The 23,127-nt window shown below is 41.0% G+C and overlaps 2 protein-coding genes across 5 annotated transcripts; one reads left to right on the forward strand and one right to left on the reverse strand.

Moving 5' to 3' along the window:
- Window positions 1-4,139: 4,139 nt before the first annotated feature.
- Window positions 4,140-7,667, forward strand: LOC115821452 (N-acetylaspartate synthetase-like). The gene is made up of 3 exons (XM_030785278.1): window positions 4,140-4,317; window positions 5,867-6,031; window positions 7,291-7,667. The coding sequence occupies exons 1-3, from the start codon at window positions 4,140-4,142 to the stop codon at window positions 7,665-7,667; spliced, it is 720 nt and encodes a 239-aa protein (XP_030641138.1).
- Window positions 7,668-11,148: 3,481 nt separating this feature from the next.
- Window positions 11,149-23,105, reverse strand: kyat1 (kynurenine aminotransferase 1). 4 transcript variants are annotated; one of them, XM_030783774.1, is made up of 14 exons: window positions 22,935-23,105; window positions 22,593-22,690; window positions 22,425-22,483; window positions 21,848-21,995; window positions 21,438-21,587; window positions 21,251-21,337; window positions 20,058-20,192; window positions 19,671-19,791; window positions 19,410-19,486; window positions 19,127-19,216; window positions 17,494-17,680; window positions 17,049-17,125; window positions 16,816-16,902; window positions 11,149-12,022 (listed from the first exon to the last, which is right to left on the reverse strand). In XM_030783774.1, exons 2-14 carry the CDS (start codon window positions 22,668-22,670, stop codon window positions 11,963-11,965), a joined length of 1,356 nt encoding a protein of 451 aa, XP_030639634.1. In that variant the 5' UTR covers window positions 22,671-22,690; window positions 22,935-23,105; the 3' UTR covers window positions 11,149-11,962. The 4 variants fall into 4 exon arrangements, with proteins under 4 accessions (XP_030639634.1, XP_030639633.1, XP_030639635.1 ...); XM_030783773.1 differs by having other exon boundaries at window positions 22,593-22,734; XM_030783775.1 differs by having other exon boundaries at window positions 23,029-23,092.
- Window positions 23,106-23,127: the final 22 nt, after the last annotated feature.

Here is a 23,127-nt window from a genome sequence, read left to right on the forward strand (position 1 = left end):
AGCGGGAGCTCAACACGCGGATCGGGGCGGCAGTCATGCAGTCGTTGTACCAGACCATCGTGGTGAAGAGGGAGTTGAGCCAAAAGGCAAATCTCTCAATTTACCAGTCGATCGTTGTTCCAAACCTTGCCTATGGTCATGAGCTCTGGGTAGTGACTGAAAGAATGAGATTGCTGATACAAGCAGCAGAAATGAGTTTCCTCTGCACCCTTAGGGATAGGGTGAGGAGCTCAGACATCTGGGAAGAGCTTGGAGTAGAGCTGCTGCTCCTGCACATTTTTCAGAGGTCTTGCATTGAGTAGGGTGCTAGCTTACCTGTTTCTCTGATATAACACTGTAATGTCCAATAAAACAACAAACCACTCGAGTAGAATAATCATCCAATTCATTTGACTTACTTGGGATAAGTGGTCAAAGACAGCCTATTCTGTCAAATTAAATCCCGCTCCCTCTTTTATGATTGGCTGTCTCGGAGAAAACTGGCATTGATGAGTAGTGTTTCACCACCCCTTTCACTAAAAGCCAAACTATTTTTGACTCAGTCTATTAGTCTATTATTTTGGACGGTCATTCTTGACTGGCTGTTGCTGAATAGCACAAGAAATTCTAACAATGGGGGGCAGTTATTATGTTGTGTACTGTGGTTATGGCCCTGCTCTAAACTGCTTGAAAAACAGGCAGTTAGAGCTTTAAATTACCATCAGGCAGCAATATTGAAACAGCAGTACTTTGACTGTCCAGTCCTTTTGGTAGGCACTGTAAAGAGTGAAATTTTACCAATTTATCACAATTCAAAATGTTTTATTGCTTCTCAACTTATACTTTGATATTTTATTACATTGTGCATTCAAGTTATTACATTATTCACTAAAACAACTGTTCACTTGATATGCTGATAGATATGGGATAGATCCATTAAGTGACTGAATCAAATCCGTCCTCTCACATTATGCTGTATGACCTCATATATTGTATCTATGTATAGGCTACCAGTCCGTTTCCATATTGGCCATATGTATTTCGTGAATCTGGCCTAAAAAAAGTTTTGTCTGTCCAAAATTTAAGAGAATTTGAGGATATTTTGAGGAAGAGATCTGAGGATTTTTTTTTACCTAAATTGTCGCTAAAATTATTAAAAAATTAGATAGGGTAAAGAAACATTGGTGTGTTGAAACAAAAACATGGTTTGTTCCTGTGCAACTATCCTGCTGCTCTACTGCCTAATTTAAATACCAATGCCTAATTTAATATCAATCAAATCTCCAACTAAGGTATGTCAAACATTCACTAGCTTGTTCATTGTATCGATTGCAGGATGTTTAGCCATTCTTCCTCTGTTATTAGTAACAGCTTTGTTTGTGATAACTGTAAATTTACGGAGAAGATTGTAGCATTAGAGATGTGCATCCAGATGCTAGAAAGGGTTAGTCAGAGTGAGAATAGCCTAGTCCCTATAAAGGAAAATCTGGATGGCTCAGGCAGAGTTAGCAACCCAACCCCCCAACTCTGGCATCAGAGCCCTCATAGCGGGGCAAATGGGTGACGCTAACACTAAGGCTAGCCCATGGGAGCAACACCCCTCCCCGCTTCACATGTTAAACAGGTTTGCCCTCCTCAGTGAAACACCCGCTGAGAAACCTGAAAGAGTTCTGGTTATAAGGGATTCCATTTTACGGCAGGTGAAATTAGCTAGACCTTTAGGGGCACCAGCAGCCTTAGTTAGCTGTATACCGGGAGACAGGGCACCGGACATAGCAGGTAATCTTAAGGTTTTAAGTAAGCATAGGTTTTCAAAGTTTTTCATTTTTCATGTAGGGGCTAACGATATACACCCCGCTCTCTAGAATACCCCCCTGAAGATTTCTCACTGTAAGAATGGAGTATTGTGTAGCTTCAGAGCTTAAGAGCGGACATTAGGAATACACACTTTTCAGAAAAGGCATAGCAAAAAGTTGTGTAGTAGTGAGTAATAGTATTGAGGTCAGACAATGTTGTTTAGTTTTTTTAATAGATGGAGATGGGTGATGATAGTTGAGGGACAGTGTGGAGCAGAGGGGATGGTGCACTTCTGAAATGATATATATGCTAAAGAGGACTAAATGTACTTGTGATGGCAGAGGAGGTTTTCAGGACGGTATCTGAGCATGTGTGTAGTGTGTTTGTGTGTACACTCACTGGCCAGTTTATTGGGCAGACCATCATGAAAATGGATCATTTCTGTAGACAGTGAGACTTGTGCCTGTGCTTTATCATGTAAAGCATGTGTATGAGCGTATGTATGAGTGGCGTCAGTGGGTTTGAATGTTATTATCGGTGCTGGGTGCACTGGTTCCAGCATCTGAAACATTTTCTGTACAAACATAGATATTTTGGTCACACTGGAGCCTGGAGACTATGTGGTAAATTGCACATATGGCCCCTAAGCAGATATCTAAACATGGCTGCAGCCCTTAGACACACCAGTCCCACCTAGTGTGTAAATGAGGCATCAGTCCTAATACTACTATTACTGCTACTGAGCATAAGCTAGTGGGTCTCCCATACTGGGACAGTGGCAGGTCAGAAATTCAGTTTACACTTTTTTTTAAACAAATATGATGGAAAGATCAGCTCATTAAGGATGTTTGAAAGATTGAATTTGGGTATTTCTCTGTGATTTCACATTAAAATGGATACGACTCCTTTTTCCAAGTTGCATAATAGGGTATCTTTGCAGGCAGTTCTCCAAAATGCCTCTGTCAAACAAGCTTATCTGAAGTGTTATGAGTTCTGCTGTACAGCAATACCTAAAGAGATGACTGGCTAAAGAGATGACTTACTAACCACTAAAAGAGACGACTGACAAACTAAGATAAAGCATCAGAAAGGGGCTTTTCTGATTCACCTATCATATAAATATCGAGTTATACTTATATAAATACTGAGTTATACTGATATATAAATACCGAGCTATAGTTATACACTTACATAAATACTGAGTTATACTTATATACTTATATAAATACTGGGTTCACAGGGCCATATCTCCAAAACCGAGCAATGCTTTACAATCTTGGCCACTATAAGTTAAGACCTGCTCTCAAAATTTTTGAAGGATATTTCTGTGTAAAAAATGTTAAAGCACATTTATGATGTTAATATTTCCATCTTTCTAAGAATCACAATTCACGAGCCAGAGGGCTCACCGGATTGAGGGATGGCTACTAACTTTAGCTAGTACTAGCCAACTATCTTGCAGAGCAAATTATGCCTGTATTTCTCAAATGCAGTTAAGTGTGTATAACTAACTGCATTTCATTTTCATACGTTTGAAAAAGGGATTGATGTTCTACTAACCACTTCAGCAAAACACCCTTAAGCTGTAGCCTACATCTCCTCCAGCACTGATGCGTAACAGAGTGTGCGTGCGTCCCTGCTGTTGCGAACCGATTTCATCCTGCGACTTTTGGAAGAAACCAATACCAGAGGGACAGGGTGTGTGCGACTTTTTAAGATATGATGTATGACATAATTAGAAGAATACGTTTTACTCATAAAATGAAATAATCATAACTTCATATTATAAAAAATAATAGTAATAAAAAAAATATAAAAAATCTGGATATCAAAAAACTGGTGGGGCATAAGCCCCCAGCATGAATGGGCATGACGCGTCTGTTAATTACCATTACAAAAACGACAACTGCCCCGTAAGACTACACAAAGAGTCAAGCGCATGTTTCAAGAGTCTTACACATTTGATTAAAGCAGCTGAGAGGAAAACGAGATAGCAAGATGTAGCGAGTGATACGCGGTCCGATAGCTCATCCAAATGTCGCGCACCACGCCTCAGTTGCTCAAATACTGCTGTTTCGGTTATTTTGCTGGGTAATGCAAGAGTCAGCTGCACCTGTGTTCCTTATGACAGCCCTCATTAAAACTTTTGATCCAATAAATAAATTTGTGCATTTAAAACAAAAAATACAATCTAAGACGTAGATCAATACCAGATTGCGATATAGAGTTCTCATATTAAGATAACTACCTGAATTGGACATTTGTAGTGACTTGCGTTTTAACGAGCACTACCAATTCATTTCAATTACGGATTTTCATTGGCCGGATCAGTCGAATTTCGGGGCGAAAGCAGAGAGCTAGTTATGGGTGAAGGTGATTGTGGAAACGGAAAAGTAATAATAGTCCGCGAGTTTAACTGCGGTGACAGTTTAGAGGTCCAGCGCATCTTTCGGGAGGGTATGATGGAGATGATCCCGGACACGGCTTTTCGCGGACTGTGCCATCACCCCGAGAGCCAGCTTCTCTATGGTCTTCTGTGTTGTGAGTAAAATATTCTTTTACTGGTGTGAATTTGCTCGCTTTTAGAGCTCACTCTGATGTCGCTATGGATATTTACTAAAAGAATTCGACTCAAGACAACTCAATGTTTTAAAACTGTGTTTCCATCTACTTGCCTGGCGAATTACACGCGAACATCTTTAAGTCCGCCGTGTGATTGTAGCAAATAGACTGAAAACAAACAAAATGACGTCACATTCTCTCTCGCAACGGATTAAATTCAACAAGATTACAAGTGTTTCAGTGATTTTGTCTTACGTTGTACGCAAAAATACCGGTCGCTTTGATAGAATGATGACGAACTATCAAGAGGTCACAATGAATGGAATCTGTCTACCGTAAATGAATACTGGCCAAGTGGACATCACCCTAATTCGTTAATTAGTTACAGTATCTGATACTGTTATCAGAAGACGACAGCGTACAAACCACTGGACGGTATTATAATGTTGAGAATAATTAATGGCAATATCTGGGGGTCGGGGTCAAATTTTGAGACTTCAGCAAAAAGATTCCGTAATGTCAGAGGGACAGTTCGAAAGTTTGTGTGATTTAATAAGAAGTGATCTTTTCTCAAAACAGCGATACTACCGGTACCGATGTGTCCACGTTTTGTCCATGGCTATTTATATGTGGATGGCAAACGATTACAACTCTTTTATAACAATGTATGTGGTGATACTGTATAATGTAGATAACAAAAAAAGAAGTCCGCTGGCTGCTGAGCCTTTTCCTAGCGCTGTCCCTTTCTCGAATAGTCTACCTACAGAAATTAAGGAGGCAAACTCTCTTCATAACTTTAAAACCAAACTAAAGACTTATCTATTTTCTCTAACTTAAAGATAATATAATTTTGATTTGACTTTGTTATGAACATGTAAAGCCCTTTGAGACTATAAATAGTGGCTCTAAATACACTTTTATTATTATTATTATTATTATTATTATTATTATTATTATTATTACTATATAACATTATAAGAACAGAATAGAATAGAACAGAACAGCATAAAATAGAATGAAATCTTCTATCGTTTCTTCATTCTATTTACTGTGTGTCTGTAACTAGTTTTCTCTCTCCTCATTTGGATTTTCGAGATCGCTTAAATAGCTTTACAGTTTATTTGCTAAACTGAGTGTCCATTGTTATATGTCGTATTGTACACTTAACCAAAATCCCAAAATTGTCCATCAAGTAAAGTTGTATCTGATTTTTGTCTGCGTAAAAGCAGAAGGAAGAACGGCCACTAATTGTTTATTTGACCTGAATAGCCAATGACTCAATTAAGGATATTTCATTATTTGAAAATATTATTTGATTCTTCATTTGGGAGACATCAGTTTCTGAAGAGCAACGGCTATTTCAAATATACTTTTCTTAGGGCGAAGCATTGAATGATGAAGTGATTTGGAATTTGCCCTTAGTACTCCTTTCTTTGTCTACGCAAATATGTTTTCTTGTGTTTAAGAGGCACGCCTTAAAGCTATGTTTAATTTTGCCTGTTTCTCGGGGGTCGGGGGTATTTTTCAGTCTTGTGTTTCCTGACTACAAGATCGCTTATGATAACCTGTTGTATGCCGGCCTTGATATTATGTGCGCGCTATTACTGCAGCAAGAGAGTGGTGCACGAGTGCATGGAGCACGCGCTCAGTTCCGACATGGGCGACATTGACAAACACTATATGAAATCACCAGGTGAGATGTGAAGGTTCCTGTTTCATACTGAGTCATTCATACTGATTACAAGTACAATTACCAATAAATAAAACAATGACTATCTGTCTGTCCATGTGCTCGTGTTTCTATTTGTTTGTTTTTGTTTTTTGTTTGTTGGGGGGGGGGGGGGCGGGGTGGATACTCATTGAAGATTTTTTCTATGAAAGCTGCCAGAACAGGACTTTTCAATACCCTGTATTGGTCTCGCTAGGTCATAGTTATGAACGGTACTTTTCAAGATCCTGTATTGGTTTCGCTAGGACATAATTATGAACGGGACTTTTTAATACACTGTATGGGTTTCGCTAGGTCATAGTTATGAACGGGACTTTTTAATACCCTGTATTTGTTTCGCTAGGTCATAGCTATGAACGGGACTTTTTAATACCCTGTATTGGTTTCGCTATGTAATAGGTATGCGTCTCAGCTGCAGCGCAGGGGGACTCCAAACTCCGCAGGGAAACAGTTTAGACTTATCTTATATTCAGACATTATTTCAGTCACATGAAGAGCGCAGACTTATAATATATGTGCTTACATATGCTTACATGCATACTCTTAATATATTATTATTTTGTTTTTGACAATCTCTTGCATAACACCATACATATTTATAAATAATTTATAAATTATTATCTGTGTGTTAGCATGTGAGCAGAGGGAAATCAGTAAGAAAGTAAATTAGTTCATTATTGTGAAAAAAATTAAATTAAAATAATGATCAGTAAAAGGGCAAGAGATATATAAAGTGTACAATACATAATTTATACAAATTAATGGGTGCAATTTACTCGTGAATACATTTCAACAATACCTACAAATATTCATTTCTCATTTTGTTTATGTTTTTAAATTATTTTTTATAATCATTTATTGTTGGCTGCATTGTACTACCTTCATAACTTTACAGAAATACAACAAAATACTTTAGCACTGACTTTACACTGAATTTGAGAATGCTTCACTTCTACAGCATTTTTTTCAGGTTTCAGTCAGACTATTAGACTATCAGACTAAACAAAAACAAAACAATGAAACTTGTTAAAATACCCCATGCCCTACCCAGTACTCTGTCATTCAAAAGCACTGTCCACCAAACTGAGCACAGCTACATTACTGCTGCTGTCAGAGAGTAATCTTATGAAAGTGAACTTATCATGCCTTTCTACATCTGTACGTAATTCTTTTGTGTGTGTGTGTGTGTGTGTGTGTGTGTGCTCCTCTCCCCCCCAACACAGACACTCGTTTTTGGGTAGCAGTATTGGGTGAGCATGTGGTGGGTATGGTGGCAGCACATATTCACCGTGGGGGTGGTATTGAGTTGTTGCGCATGTCTGTGGACCAGCGTTATCGAAGACGTGGCATCGCCATGGTACTGGGACGCAGGGTGCTGCAGTTTGCAAGGCAACGTGCTCATTTCATGTCCGCTTCCTGTGTTGTTTTGGGCACCACCTCATATACCCCTGCTGCTCACCAGCTGTACCGCTCCCTGGGCTTCCGCTGCGTTGGGGTCACTGAAGGATACAGCATGACTGGTACGGGCAGGTCTCTCCTGCAGAGGGCATTCTACAGAGTGCGTCATCATCACTATCAGCTGGACATCAACACCAATTAGATATCAAAGTAGAACAGTGGGAAGGACAAAAAGATTATTTTGAAACAACAATAAGGTCAGACATCATTCATAAAATGTATTTCTTTTTTCTCCTTCATGGATGCATTTTAAGGGTTTTCCCAATAAACCTGCAGACAGTAGAACAGTGTGAAGAAACTTGTAGTACAAACTTAGACTAAGTTTCTGAACTTTTACACTTTTGGCTTATCAGTGGATTATGATGCATGAGGAGTCTTCCAGGGTCCTTAGTGTTGGTATAGAATCTAAAAATGTATAATAATGTTTATATATATTAAAACACTCCAGACTTCAGTGCTTAGCACATAGTTAAAGAAAAAGTACCTGGTATGCGATCACAAGTATGGATGAGTAGTTTATCAAACAGTAAGCATGCACATGTGTGACTTGTATGCATCATATCTCATATCGTGTGCATTCTAGAACATTAGAATTATGTGATCTGGTTATTGTGCATAATAGGCTTTCTTAACACTGAAGACAACTGTTGCTCAAATGCATCTTTTGTCAGGCCGACAATTTGCTGAAGTGACCCATATAAGCTATCACTGTGAGCTGATTGTGGTTCTGAGATTGCCTGTATCTGCAGATGAACAAAAGAGAGACACAACACGTGTCTGGGTAGTCAAATCCAGTCTACCAGTAAAATCAGGTCAAACCCAGTATACCAGTAACCCAGCATACCAGTTTTTAACTATGTCATGACCATGGTGACATTGATCTGGACTGTCTCAAATGCTGTGCCAACCTGACTGGATTGTTCTCACTCAGACTGTATAAGATTGTCATAAATAGGTTTTGAACCACTTTCAAATTTAACCAAAATCAGAACCGAACAGATATGACTCCACATGTCCTGTCCTCACTGTTGAAGAGTGATCAGTAGCCAATTTGTGAAAATTAAGAAGGGGCTCACTTTTACCTGCAGCGTGAATGTAGACATCATGGATCCCTTGTCTTCTTTTAGTTTCATGGAGCTTTTAAGAAGGGATTAGGTTACTGAGACATGCTTATATAAAAGGTTTTTTTGTGAACAAGAGGAACAAGAGTAACAGGCTCCATTCTGCTTTTATAGAAATAAAAGGCTATAAACTTCACTCAAACTTGGCGTTTATGACTAAGAATGTGCTGTTAAGAATTTCTGACACTGACAGGATAGAAATGAGAGAACAGACATAGCACATAGTGTTTAGAAATTCGAAAAGGGCTGAGATCATTCATAAAATATATACCGGACTTTTCAGAAAGGTTTCGTTATATTCATGTTTTCAACAAAGAGTGCTCAATGTTGTCACAGAAGACACATTAAAACTTCTCATCAAATGACCGTCTCAGCTTCACTATTATCAGTGGATGCTGTGGCCCCTGGGAAATGCCTGTCTTTAAAGTGTTAAGCAGTATTGTTTGTGGAATGTTAAACCTGCATGTGTGTGGATTGGGTGCTGTAGGGAGTGACATACAAAACTGCTGTGTCACTCCTATCATGTTACGCCTGTTGATCTTAACAGGCTCTGGACCAAACAGCCACCTCTGGCTCCCACAGATAAAAAAAAAACTCCCTCCCTCTTTTCTTTTTCTCTGTCCATTTCTTTGGAACCCTCTCATTCCACACAAGCCACTAAGACACTGTTTAGTGACCTATGCAACAGGCACCAAAGAAGAAAATGTGGATAATATAATGTGAAAAAAGAAAAGTGGATAATATAAGATTAAATGTACTAGCCCCCAGAGGAAATTCATCTATCACAGCAACTTATGGGAGAGGATACATTAAGACATTATTACTTAAGAGCTTTGGAAGGAGTACAGAAACAATGAGAGCACATTATCACACCATGCTCCTCCAGTATGGGAGGTGATCCCTGCCAAAATTAAAATGAAAATAAAAACGGTAAAATTAAAGTTCAAACTCTGTTTTGCCATTTTTTCAGTTCCTGCCAAAATGAAAAGTTAAATTAGAAACTCGATTTTCACTTTAATTTTCACAACAAACAAGTCTTTTCTGATGAAAATAGAAATAAAATTAAATTATCTTTTTGTCATTTCACTTCATTAGTTAGACTTTTCCTTTCAACAGATTTTGCAATACAAATCAGACAAATTGCAAACGAGAATACAAAGTTGATAAACCTATGGCAAAGTCCCGGTTTGCAATTTAATTTTTGACATCAAGGTGCTGTATCTGACAATATGAAAAGGCAAATGCAAATGAGCATTGCGTTATCATTTCCCACTTTGCGTTTTCGTTTTAGTTCGCCTACATGTAAGTATAGCCTATGCAAATATACGTTAATAAGAAATGGACGTTGCCTAAAACACGGAATCTAACAACAACAATGGCAGACACATTCTCAGAGACTACACGCTTCCATTGCAGCGAATTTTGCTTCACTCTCATTGAGGTTGAATGGGTGCGTAATTTGCACTGATATTGCGAAATTGGTGTAAATTCGCAGAACAGACATTAAGATATGGGGCCACAGCAATACAAAAAAACTCTCTCAACGGCTCTGTTTGGGGCAAGCAGACCGCTGTAGACCATCATTTAAGCACTCGAAGTTTTGAGTTAGGTGACTCGCTTGCTGTTTTTGCGACAAAGCCCCCAGTGCGAAATTTCGCAGTCCAAAATTCACAAGGTGTTTCGCTATGTGGAAACCTAGGTTGTATTGGGGCAAAATTTACACTTTTCTTCTGAGACCAAAGCCCAACCCAATCTCAGAGGCAGTTGTAATTCTTAAAATTGTATAGTTCATATTACAGAGACGGGCACTTCACTTCAGCTGATTATATTACAGACACCCACGTCTGGACAGGCACAACGCCTGTAAAGTTGGTAAATGAATACACCCCCAAAATGATGTATTTATATAACTGACATTTACTTAGTTCACACACTCACAGTCAGGGTCTTCAGAGGTGACCTTACCTGCAGGACTGACCCAGTCAAGCTGTGCAAATGTCCCCTACAGTATCAGCTTTCATGTGTTGGTCTAGCTGTGAAGGGCCATGGAAGTTTCTTAACCTTACTACTGATCATTTCATCCATTGTTTTTACATATACATCATTCCATTGCTTAGAAACTGCTTGTTTCTATATAGATGAGACCCTTTTGAGAACGTGCATAGGCAGAGGGGGCAGTGAAATTCTGTGTCACTCCATCTAAGACCCCACCTCTTCTCTTCACCAGACTCTTATAATAAATGTCTCCAACCACTCCCTCTCAGACCCTGTCCCTACACTTCACCAGTCTCTTATATTAAATCTCTCCAACCACCCTGCCTGCATCTCTGTCCACTAATTTGTTTCTTGGGATCAACAGACAATTCAAGAAACTCTGAATGTCATTAGTGGTCAAACCAAAATCATTTCACAACACCTAATATCTATAAACAATTTTTTGACCCAGCAATACAATGGTCTTGAAAGAAAAACCTCTATAATCAATATTGTTTAATCCTTCAACCTTCTTTATTTTTATTTTCAACCAAATTTTCGGATTTCAAATGTGCAAGAAGCAATCAGGAGACTGAAGGTGACACAGGCTCTCAGCCAGACCTGATCAATAAAGATCTGGACCTGATCCGTAACAGATCCGGACCCGATCTGCAAAGATCTGAACCTGCTCTAACACTGCTCTCATCTGTCATTTTGTCTTCCCTTAGTTAGACCTGAGTTCAGTGTTAAGCTGGCATTTTTGGCATCATAGACATTGTCTCTAAATTATATTAAATGTGATAAACTAAGTAAGACAGGACTGGCTATCTGTTTTATTTTGACAATTCATCACGTTTTTTGTTCATGATAATTTGTTATGTTTTATTTTTGTAAATTTAAAAATGGCTATATTGTACAGTAATACATTTCTGAATGTTTCCTCTGCAATATTCACCATTATGCTCTATCCAAAAGATAAGAAAAAAATTAACATAAAAAAGCTGATTCCTTGTGTTGATACAGCAGCAATACACCACACAACTGTCACTATACACCACACAACTGTCACTCTCTCATTCAATACACCACAACAGTCACTATCTCTCCTCATTCAATACACCACATAACTGTCACTATACACCACACAACTGTCACTATCTCACTCAATACACCACAACAGTCACTATTTCTTCGCATTCTATTCTTTCTCTGCAATGTGAGGATGGAATGAAATCTCCTGTAATCATCTACATTTAACAATGTTTGAATAAACTAAAACAAAAGGCTGAACACTCAAGGATGATCTTGGCTTGACCATGTCCATTTCCTGTTTCCAGTGATGTCATTTCCCTTTACTCCACTGTCTCAGAATGTCTTCGGCGGCATTCAGAGTTGAGTCCTCCTGTTGACAGATGTCACACATTCAATATGAGCAAATGAGAACAAAAAATTTATTTGTGCTTCAAACTCACACTTTTTTGTTGAATTCTTTTCAGACTATTTGATATGAGAACTGAAATTTTAGAATCTCAACATACTTTGGCCAGTGACACTACATTTTCATTTGTAAATACATCTGGCATTTAGAACTGATCTTCAGATTTCCCAGGATTATTTGATTAATACTTGAGTACACAATTTAAAGGAAACGGTCCATGTTCATTGGCTTCATATGACCACATTCCTTCATGAAACAGCTTTCTCTATATGACTTTCACAGAGCTAACGCCACACGCTCCAGGTAGCCCACTGATGTGTCCAGTCATCTATGCTTAGCTCATACAACTGGTTTGGAACAAAGCAAGAGGTAAAAGTGCAACTTACACACAAGTGGTAAAAGTGCAATTCACACTTGAAATCTTTGCAACTTGCAATGTCCTGTTTAGGGATAGCCTTCGTTAAAGCTATGTTTTGTATGAGGATTATTACCGGACATTTTGACCAGCAAGTTTTTAATTTTTTGGGAATTATACCAGACAAAAACCGGCAATTGCCGGCTAGCGGAAACCCTGACATATAGTGGCAAGAAAAAGTATGTGAACCTTTTGGAATCACCTAGTTTTCTGCTTTGATTGGTCATAAAATGTGATCTTATCAACATCTAAGTTACAAGTATAGACAGAATGTGCTTAACCTAATACCACACAAACAACTATAATATTTCATGTCTTTATTGGACACATCCATTAAACATTCACAGTGCTGGTGGAAAAAGTAAGTGAACCTTTGGATTCAATAACAGGTCAAACCTCCTTTGGCAGCAATAACCTCAAAAAAGTGTTTCCAGTAGCTGCTGATCAGACCTGTACAACGTTCAAGAGGAATTTTAGACCATTTTAGACCATTTTAGACGGAACTCCTTCAGCTCAGCCATATTCTGAGGATGTCTGGTGTGAACAGCTCTCTTGAGGTCATTCCACAGCATCTCTCTTGGATTCAGGTCTGGGTGCTGACTGGGCCACTCCAAAAGGCGGATTTTCTTTTTTTGAGGCCAATCTGTAGTAGATTTACTTCGATGTTTAGGGTCATTGTCCTGCTGCATCACCCGACTTCTACTGAGCTGGTGGATAGCCACCCTGACTTTAATAGGGATCAGTATGTTAGAACAATTACTATATACTACAAAAATGTTTCTGTGCAGGAGAACAGAAAGCACTTATCATGTAGAAGATGAGGCCTGAGTAAAAGTGTTTAGTCTGTACCACTGAGGGAGTGGTGAACTGGGTGTCTGTACCACTCAAGGAGCAAACATCAATTATCCTTGTGCTCTGTGAAAGGTCATCTTGGGGCCCCCACGCATGTCCTTAGATGCCTGTCTTAACATATAAAAAGCTCTGCATTCCTTAACCTCAGGGAGAACTGCACTTCAGCTCTGAGGTGTGCTTCTCCTGCGCACGTAAAATAAAGAAGAAATGATTCATCACATCTGAAGTTTGTAGTCTCTGAGACTTAACAACTCTCCATACAGAGGACTTCAAATTTCCCTTACATGCCTTTGGAGTCAACTTGTCTGGGCGCCCACCTCTAGGGAGAGTAGCCACAGTACTAAATCGTCTCCATTTGTATACAATTTGTCTAACTGTGGACTAGTAAGTACCTAAAAGTCTTTAAGATTACTTTGTAACCCCTTCCAGTTTTGTGCAAATCAACAATTCTTGATCGTAGGTCTTCAGATATCTCTTTTTTGCGAGGCATGGGTCACATCAGCAGATGCTTCTTATGAATAGCAAACTCAGAAAGTTTCAGTGTTTTTTAATAAGTTAAAGTAGCTCTACACCTCACGCCAATCTTGTGTGTGTGTGTGTGTGTACATACCATGGCTACTACAAGATACAACAGAAATACTCTTATTTCTATTTGGCAAACCACTCACCGATTGCCGCTTTCAACACCGGACTTTGGCTGAGCAAGATCCTGAGGGGGAACAAAAGACGCAATCCGAAGCGGAGGCCCCTTGTGTGAACTACATGAGGCTCTCACTCAATACCAGACTCATCACCAGGACGCTGTGCTCATTGTGACGGGGGACTTCAACAGTGCCAACTTAAAATGCGCAATGCCTAACTTCCACCAGCACATCACCTGTCCCACCAGAGGCAGAAGGATCTTAGACCATACACTCCGTTCAAAGACGGATACATGGCACAGTCTCATCCACCATTCGGGAAATCTGACCATACCGCCATCTTTCTCATGCCAAGATACAAACAGAGGCTGAAACAGGAATCTCCGGTTCAAAGGGAGATTGCACGCTGGACAGACCAATCGCTGGCCGCTCTGCAAGATGCTTTTGATGACGTTGACTGGGACGTGTTCAGGTGCAGCTCTGACAACGTCAGTGTGTTTATGGAAGCAGTTGCGGGATTCATTGAGAAACAATTATCAGAGCGTTTCCCAACCAGAAGCCATGGGTGGATAAAACCCATTCACGACACTCTGAGAACTCGCAACGCTGCCTAGAACACGGGGCTCGCCACCGGAAACATGGATGAATATAAAGCTGCATCCTATGAAGTGCGAAGAGCGGTGATGGAGGCAAAGCAGTGCTATGGGAGGAAGCTAGAGTCACAGGTCCAACAGAGTGACTCTAGGAGCCTATGGCAGAGACTGAGGAACATAACGGACTATAAAACACCAGCCTCCAAAATGGTGAACGCAGACGCATCTCTGGCGGACGAGCTGAACACTTTCTACGCTCGCTTCGAGGCTGCAGCTAACAGTGCTAGTGACAGTAGTGGTGCTCACAGCAGCAACAGTGCTAATGGCAGCCGGCATGCAGAGAATGTTGGAGCAAGTGAGGCTTTCATCATCTCAGAGCATCATGTGAGGATGGCTTTCAGGATAGTGAACACCAGGAAGGCAGCAGGATCAGACGGCATCTCAGGTCGGATCCTTAAAGCCTGCACTGATCAGCAAGCACCTGTGTTCACTGAGATATTCATCCTCTTCCTGGCACAGTCTGTAATCCCCACATGTTTTAAACAGTCTATTATCGTTCCTGTTCCAAAGAAACCCCAGCCTGCCTGTCTCAATGTCTATTGTCCAGTAGCCCTGTTGTGATGAAGAGCTCTGAAAGGCTGGTCAGAAACTTCATCTTCATTAGCCGACTCCCTGGACCCTTTACAATTTGCTTACCACCCAAATCGATCGACCGATGATGCCATCACACACCTCCTACACACAGCCCTGAGCCATCTGGACACCAGGGAGGGAAATTATGTTAAAATGCTGTTTGTTGACTACAGTTCAGCATTTAACACCATAATTCCCTCCAAATTCACCACTAAGTTAGAGGTCCTGGGACTCAGCCCGTCTCTGTCTCAATGGATGTCAGGTAGACCACAAGCAGTACGAGTGGGCAGACATGTCTGTCCCTCCCTCACCCTCAGCACCAATGCCCCCCAGGGTTGTGTCCTGAGCCCCCTGCTGTACTAATTGTACACGTATGACTGTGTGGCCACTTCCAGCTCTACCACCGTTTTCAAGTTTGCTGACAACACTGTTGTGGTCGGCCTGATCTCTGACAACAATGAGAAGGCCTAACTGGAGGAGATTAACAGCCTAGCGAACTGGTGCCAGGAAAACAACCTCCTCCTGAATGTCAGCAAGACAAAAGAGCTGACCGTGGCCTTCAGCACAAAGCAGGAGAGGAGCTACCACCCCCTGAGGATCGACAGGAATCTAGTGGAGAGACTGGACACCTTTCGCTACCTGGGTGTTCTCATCACACAGGACCTGTCATGGTCCTGCCACATTAACAACCTAGTGAAGAAGGCTCATCAGCGTCTCTACCACCTTAGATGCTTAAGAGACTTTAAACTGCCCTCTAAGGTGCTCAGGAACCTTTACACTTGCACCATCCAGAGCATCCTGATGGGAAGCATCACAGCCTGGTGTAGGAACAGCACCAAGCAGGATAGGCGGGCTCCCCAGAGGGTGGTACGATCAGTTGAGCGCACCATTCACACTGAGCTCCCTGACCTGTCGTTCATCTACAGCAAGCGGTGCTGTACCAAGGCCAGGAAGATAGGCCTCTCTGATGCGGTCAAAGAAGCGCTTCCACTGTCTGAAAGCCAACACAGAGAGAATGAGGAAGAGCTTCTTCCCCAGAGGCCATTCGGACCCTCAACCAGGCCAACTTAGGTCATCTTCTAGGGCTGGACACTGGACCCCCTTTTGCACTACACCCCCATATCTGGACCCTTTGCACTACACCTGGTAAATGCCATCCTATCACTAGGACTGGACCCTAAACCTTGCACTACACCCCATATCTGGACCTTTGCACTACACCTGTTTTTATCTACACTATTTATTGTACATGTCTGCTATTCATCTCATCTCATTTACCAAACTACCTCAGCCTGAGGTTGATGTTGATGTTGCACAGCTCACTACCTTGCACATAAACTGCACATATCTGCACTTTACTCCAGTTTCTTACCTTCTCTTATATATTTTGTACTGTATTTTTAGATTCGCCCTTATATTACATTCTTTATATTCTGTTTACATTCCATTTATGTTCTGTTTATTCTGTTTATGTATATTCTTTTTTTTATCCTTTCCTCTGTCTTGCTCTTTTCATTCAGAGAGTCAGAATACGCATTTCACTGCACGTGTGGCTGTGTGTGTGACAAATAAAAATTTGAATTTGAATACATACACAGTATGTGCTACCCAGTGAGTGTTTACCTTGGCGAAGCAGAATCTGATGTAGTTCTCAAAGCCTGCCCTGTGCTCAGGGCTGTAGAAGGCTGAGACTGGGATGGTCGCCAAACCCTGCCGACAGGAACCAGTCATCAAGAATTAACTGAATACACAACATTGGCTATCAAAAACCACACTTATCATGAAGTCAGCCTTTCCTATCAGATTACAGCTCATTTCACAGCCTATACATGCTCCATTCATTTATTACTGCTTACCTTTTCCTTTATTAGCCACTTGACAAATCTGTAGTCGTATGGTTCACCTTCAGTACTGGGGTCATTCAAGTCAACCTCTAAAAACAGAAAGAAAGAAAAAAAACAAGCATAGGAAGGTGTTAAACATAGAACCAATCATGTAAACACAGGCTATCCTCTATCACTGAACTAGTCTCATTTCATTTGACCTAACAAAAACACATATGGGTTTTAGTACAAATATGTTACTCATAAATTTCTCTCCAGCAATTCAGCTACAAAGCACTGAGATAACTGAAATCATTTCCATTTTTTAACCAAGCACCCATACTGTACAAATTTAACTGACAACACACCCTTTCAGTATATTTAAAATACTTATCAAAAATTCTGATATTTTCATTATAGTTGGATACTCACTGAAAATAGACACAGTCATTAACCTGTACGTGAGTAAAATACTCACTAAGACTGGATATGTCTGTGATCATGAAGTATCCCCCCTGGGGTACGATGGTCTGCAGGCCAACACTCTCCAGGCACTGTGCCAACCTCAGACGCTTAGCATGGAGCATAGACGGCAGTTGTACAAAGTAACTGTCCTCTGTTCCAAACTTGTCATATTCTCTCTGAAACCCCATGGCAACAGCCTCCTGCACAGGAATGACCAGAAAACATTCACTCTTACACCAACAGCACAATATGATACTGAATATGCAAACATGAAAAATAACAGTTGCCCAAGCCTTCTGGACTGCTCTGCATAGGCATGAAAATCACTGGACTGACCATAAATTCAAACAAGACAATGTAATTTGTCAGAATCCCAACACACCTTCAACCGTTACTATCAGTAAGGTTGAAGTAATCCACCAGTTCAAAATCCCATAGGTCTAAAAATCCACAGCGCAGGTGAAAATGGGCTTGTTCCTGTTTCATCAGTACATTTGTGCCCAGCACTCAGGATGGGATTATACAGGTCAAAAGCTTTCACCATTATAGCCAAAACACAAAGATGTGTTAGCAAGAGAGGTCTACTCACACATGCATACGTTCCCAGTATTACACAACACACAACACACATCACACTACACATTACACAACATGCAACAACACATATCGCACATCATACATCACAACACATATCACACAGCACATCACAAAGCATTCATGTAATGGTCTTCAGTGCCAAAATCAAAAAGTTATGCAACAGGAGAAGCAACTCAGGTGCCCAGTCCCAGTCAGGAGAGACGCAATGGAGAGTGAAGGGAGAGATGTAATGGAGAGTGAAGGGAGAGATGTAATGGAGAGTGGAGGGAGAGATGCAAGCCCAGATTAGCACCATGTGGTGCCCCTGGGTGACCACGACTCAAGTGCCCCCTTCGCACAACTATAAAATAGAAAAAGTGAGGCCATGTACGAAAAGTACTGCAGCAGTGAAGACCACAGATTTACATACACCTGTATTACATGCAAAGCTACCAGACTCTGTACATATCCTACAGACAGACTTAGGCATATATGAAATAATACTACTGCAACACCATAGATTTACACAGGTCTTAAGTATAGGGATGCATTTCTAGGAGAAAATGCGAATGTGATTGTGCCGCAGCGCGATCGAATCTTAACTGTAGAAATACTTGATCTGTCTCCAGCTGAAGTGTAGTCACAGAACAAAAGACCATTGAATCTAACTATCAACTGCCGTTGTGTGCAAGCCCTCGTCGCACCACTAGAGACCTAAAACTTTCCCCAATGTAGCGGAGAGATGTAACAGAGAGATGTAAAGGAGAGTGGAGGGAGACATGTAATGCAAGGTGGCGGGAGAGATGTAATGGAGAGATTCTGTGATTAAGACTAAGTAGTAAAGTAGCTTCATTCTTCTAGTGAAACAAAGCCATAGGGCTCTTCTATTAGGAGGTTTACTCCTTACTCTGAGTTAACTTAACCAAACAACGTACTTGGAATACTGCCCAGGCTAGCACCAGTTGTCTTAAAAGTGTGACCACTGATGAGAGCATTTTGGCTTTTTTACACTCAACTCCTTGTGATTTTGTTTATCAGGGCAGGACAAGGTATGTTCTACTGTGTTTTACCTGGGCTGCTGTGGCAGTGTGGTAAACTGAGTTCTGATGGACTGTTTTCAGATGCTTCATTATGTGCGCTGGAGCCATTGCCCAACCAACCTGAAACAAACAACAAAATCCATCAACTTACTGATACTCACCAATACTCACTCACAACCTCCCTGTGGACAACTAAGCTCTGTAGAAACAGGGTAGGAAACCCTTCAAAAATTCATGACGTCTAAGTATACACACATAAGCATACACACATAAGTAATCGAATACGATGAAACAGTGTCTCTTCACAGATTACCTTCCATCCAGTGGCGCTAAAACTTTTCCCAGCGCTCCCAATAGTAACAGTGCGCTCCCACATGCCAGAAACACTGGCTGTCATAAACACAAACAAAGATCAACAAATGAGAGGTCAAAAGGCACACTAGGGTCATGACCCTAAGCTTTCTTCTGTGAGTTACACAGTAACGTGACTCTCTGAAATTTGCTATCTTTAACAGCTGAGACTTTAACAGCTGCATGGTTCTCACCCATCTTGACATGTTTGTTTGGTTCTCACCCATCTTGACATGTTTGTTTCCGTCATATGTGAGCCACTCATAGACCTCATCACTGATACAGATCACATCATGCTTCACACATAAATCTGCAATCACCTGCAGCTCCTCCTTCTGAAACACCTGCAATTTGCAAGGTCAAGCAGGGGTCAAGTAGTAACATGAAAATTCAGAGAGCTCTATAGTATAGAATCCATAAACATTCAGAGAGCTCTATAGCATACAGTCCTGAACATAAACACGAAGCTGAACTGAGTTTATTTCTTTAGACAGCACATTGAAAGCTACAACCGTTTCTGTGTTCACTTAGTGGAGGTGAGTGTGACTGTCAGCAGTGTGGAGATTAAAGAGGGTCTGTGCAGAGATTAAAGAGGGTCTGTGTGGTTCACCTTGCCCAGTGGGTTGTTGGGAGTGTTGATGACAATGGCTTTTGTGCGAGGAGTAAATTTACTGGCCAGTTCTTCTGGTGACAATACCCAGTCGGCACTAGATCGGACAGACTGTGCCTGGTCACAGATCCCTCTCTAGGAGAAAAATAAAAGCACAGCTACATCAAAGCAGACTCGTTTAATCGCAAACATTTAAGCCTATGAAGCCTGTAAAGAGGTAACAGTAATTTGTTTTGAATTTTAAGTTTTGAATATAAGTTCTTTTAAGCATTTTAGAGAAAACATGGGAAATAGTTTTCATCAAACCATTGACATTTTTAAGGTGTACAAAATGTTCAAGCCAGGTGGCATATGCATGCCCCGACAATGTGTGACCAGGGCAGTTTATAGGTGTTAAGTAACAACTGTTTGACTGTTTTCAAAGTTTTGACAAGGCTGAACTGGTGGTGGCACTAGAGTGCAAGTCCAGTGGATCCTCAGATCACTGTGGGGCACAGAAGCATGACTGTGCCAGTTTTCATAAAAGTCAGCCAAGCAGTTCAACAGACAGGAACAGCAACCAGTTAATAACAGTAGATATTGAATCAACGGAAAGAGACACGGAGACAGGAAGAGATACAGATTTCACTGCATGTTTACAGAAAGAGAAAATCCATTATTGCTGCCACAGTGTAAACTTAGGAAGATAATGACCTTGGCCCTGTTTCAGAAAGTGGGTTTCGTGAATAGTAGAGCCCTATGGCTTTGTTTTGCTAGGAGAATGGAGCCATAGGACTCTTCCATTAGGAGGTTTACTAATTAACTCAGAGTTTTTACGAACAGAGTTTTCACTCACTTTCTGAAACAGGGCCCTGCTTTTATCTCTCTCTCCTTAGGGGATGTTACCAAACCACCCAGGTTTCCACCCAGTTGCCCAGTGAGTGAAGAGAATGCTGCCATTTCAGAATCACAGCGTAAATTCACGGTACAAAATGATTCACAAAAGTCAGATATGTTAAACCCAGTTAATCTGGCCTTATGTTACCCTATGATCTGAGGGGCAGACATCCCTTATTCACTATGTCAGAGGCATTATTGCTCTGTCTCAGAGAGATGGGAAACAGAGAGGATGGAGGAAGACCTAGAAATAAGTACTGCTGGTGAGACATACAGTGAGCATTTAGCTGAGTGAATCACATGAGTGGAGCACTCACAGGTCTGAGGGGAACATATACAGCTGTTCCCCCTGCCATCTTCACCATAGGGTAGTAACAGTCGAAAAAGGGCTCAATAATGATGACCTGATGGAGAGTCAGACATAGGTAAAGCGAAACCAAAACAAACCACTGAGCATGGTTATCACACACACACAGTTTATTTTAGTGTAAGCATAGAAGTTACCTCATCACCTTCATCAACTAGAGCTTGGAAGGCACAGAACAATGCCTGATACGCCCCCACTGTGATGAGAAAGTCTTCCATAGGGTCCACATCCCGACCAATTATCCTTCCAAAGAACTTAGCCAGTATTTTCACCAAAGGTGGGTGGCCCTGTCAGCAGGAGATAACTATAGGATTCTTACTCAAACCCAGTTTTGGAGAGAAAAGTGTGCAGCAAATGTGTGACATTTGACCAAAGCGAACCGCAAAAATAAAATTAACAAAACTAAAATTTCTCTTTTATATCGATGTACACCATCCAAAATTGATTTAGTGGGATCTGCGTGTGCACGGAGTACCTATAGGTGGGTGAGTGTGTGTGTGTGTTATAGACACTAAATGAGTGAAAACGCTGACAGCGCTGATCTTACGAAGGCACGCGTGTACTGGTGCATGGCGTAGTCTCCGCTGACCGCCCTGCCAAACGCCTCCTGGATGAAGGTGGGAGGCGGGAAGTCTGGGAAGCCTTGTCCAAGATTAACTACTTTGTACTCCGCAGCCAGGTGCGTGAATTCCACCCTAACAGACACGGCATCAACGTAAACTCAAAACACACAGACACTGTCAAACATGAACCAAGGAGCTAAATCATTTAATGAATCTTAAAGGCAGCAAGTAATTTTCCTGCCTGCTAGTCTTCAAATATTCGAACATCAGCAGTTGCCTTCTTTACAGAAGTACTGTTATACGTCATGGCAGACATGCGCAGTTTTTTGACACAGGCGTTCGTTGTTCTAGTGTTCTTAATCAAGATAGGAGGCCTCTATATGGGTTGAATCGAAGGGATAATGCTGATTGCGATTATAATCTTAATCACATAAAATAATCGATGCACGGCATTTCCATGTCCCTTTCAAAATTTAAAGTACTGCCATTGTCGCACTGAATTGCATGCACGTGAACACGGACAACATATCAAGGAGACAGTGCTGATTATTGATGAATTACCATATATTTTTGTCGATCCCTTCAATTCTGCGGGCATGAAGTTTGCGAGACATAACTACCTGTTCAAAAAAACACCAGAAGTGACATCCTTAATAAAAGACAATGGTGCTTTCTTGATATTGTTTCAAAAATTCCCCTTGAAGGAAAGGCGAGTGACAAATCCCTCACCTTATTCTGAGAAATTGTACGAGTTCGAGTTTCCTTCCAACAGATACCAGGCCCATGTAGTGTCAGTCTTCTTAACATACCAGAGTTCGCTAAGCGACCTTTAAAGCAAGTCACGTTACTACTATATGTGCAACTCGGAGCGCTGAAACACAACCAGATTTTTACCAGTCAAGTAGAATATTGCAAGCTGTAATATATTTTGATTAAAACCCAGAGTTTATACAGTGAAGGGCACTATACACCGAGTCCGCTTGTCAGTAGGTCCTGCATGGAAACGGTTCTCCGTCATTTCATTTGTGGGCAAATGCGGAGCTATGTTGCAAGTGTTACTGGTAGACTTACTGGCTCTAATCCGTACGCGTAACCGTCGAAAGGCATTCAACAGAACGGAGACAAAGTTACTGTTACTGTGTTATATCTCGGCATTTTCACTTACAGTTCAACTTCTTCAGCGTACGAGGCTACTGCATGAACTCAAACACAAAGAACTTTGGTCACTACGGTTCTCCAGCAACCCACCTTCAGGCGGCTCTTT

This window comes from Chanos chanos, chromosome 9 (genome assembly GCF_902362185.1).
Source record: "Chanos chanos chromosome 9, fChaCha1.1, whole genome shotgun sequence".
Lineage (NCBI taxonomy): Eukaryota > Metazoa > Chordata > Actinopteri > Gonorynchiformes > Chanidae > Chanos > Chanos chanos.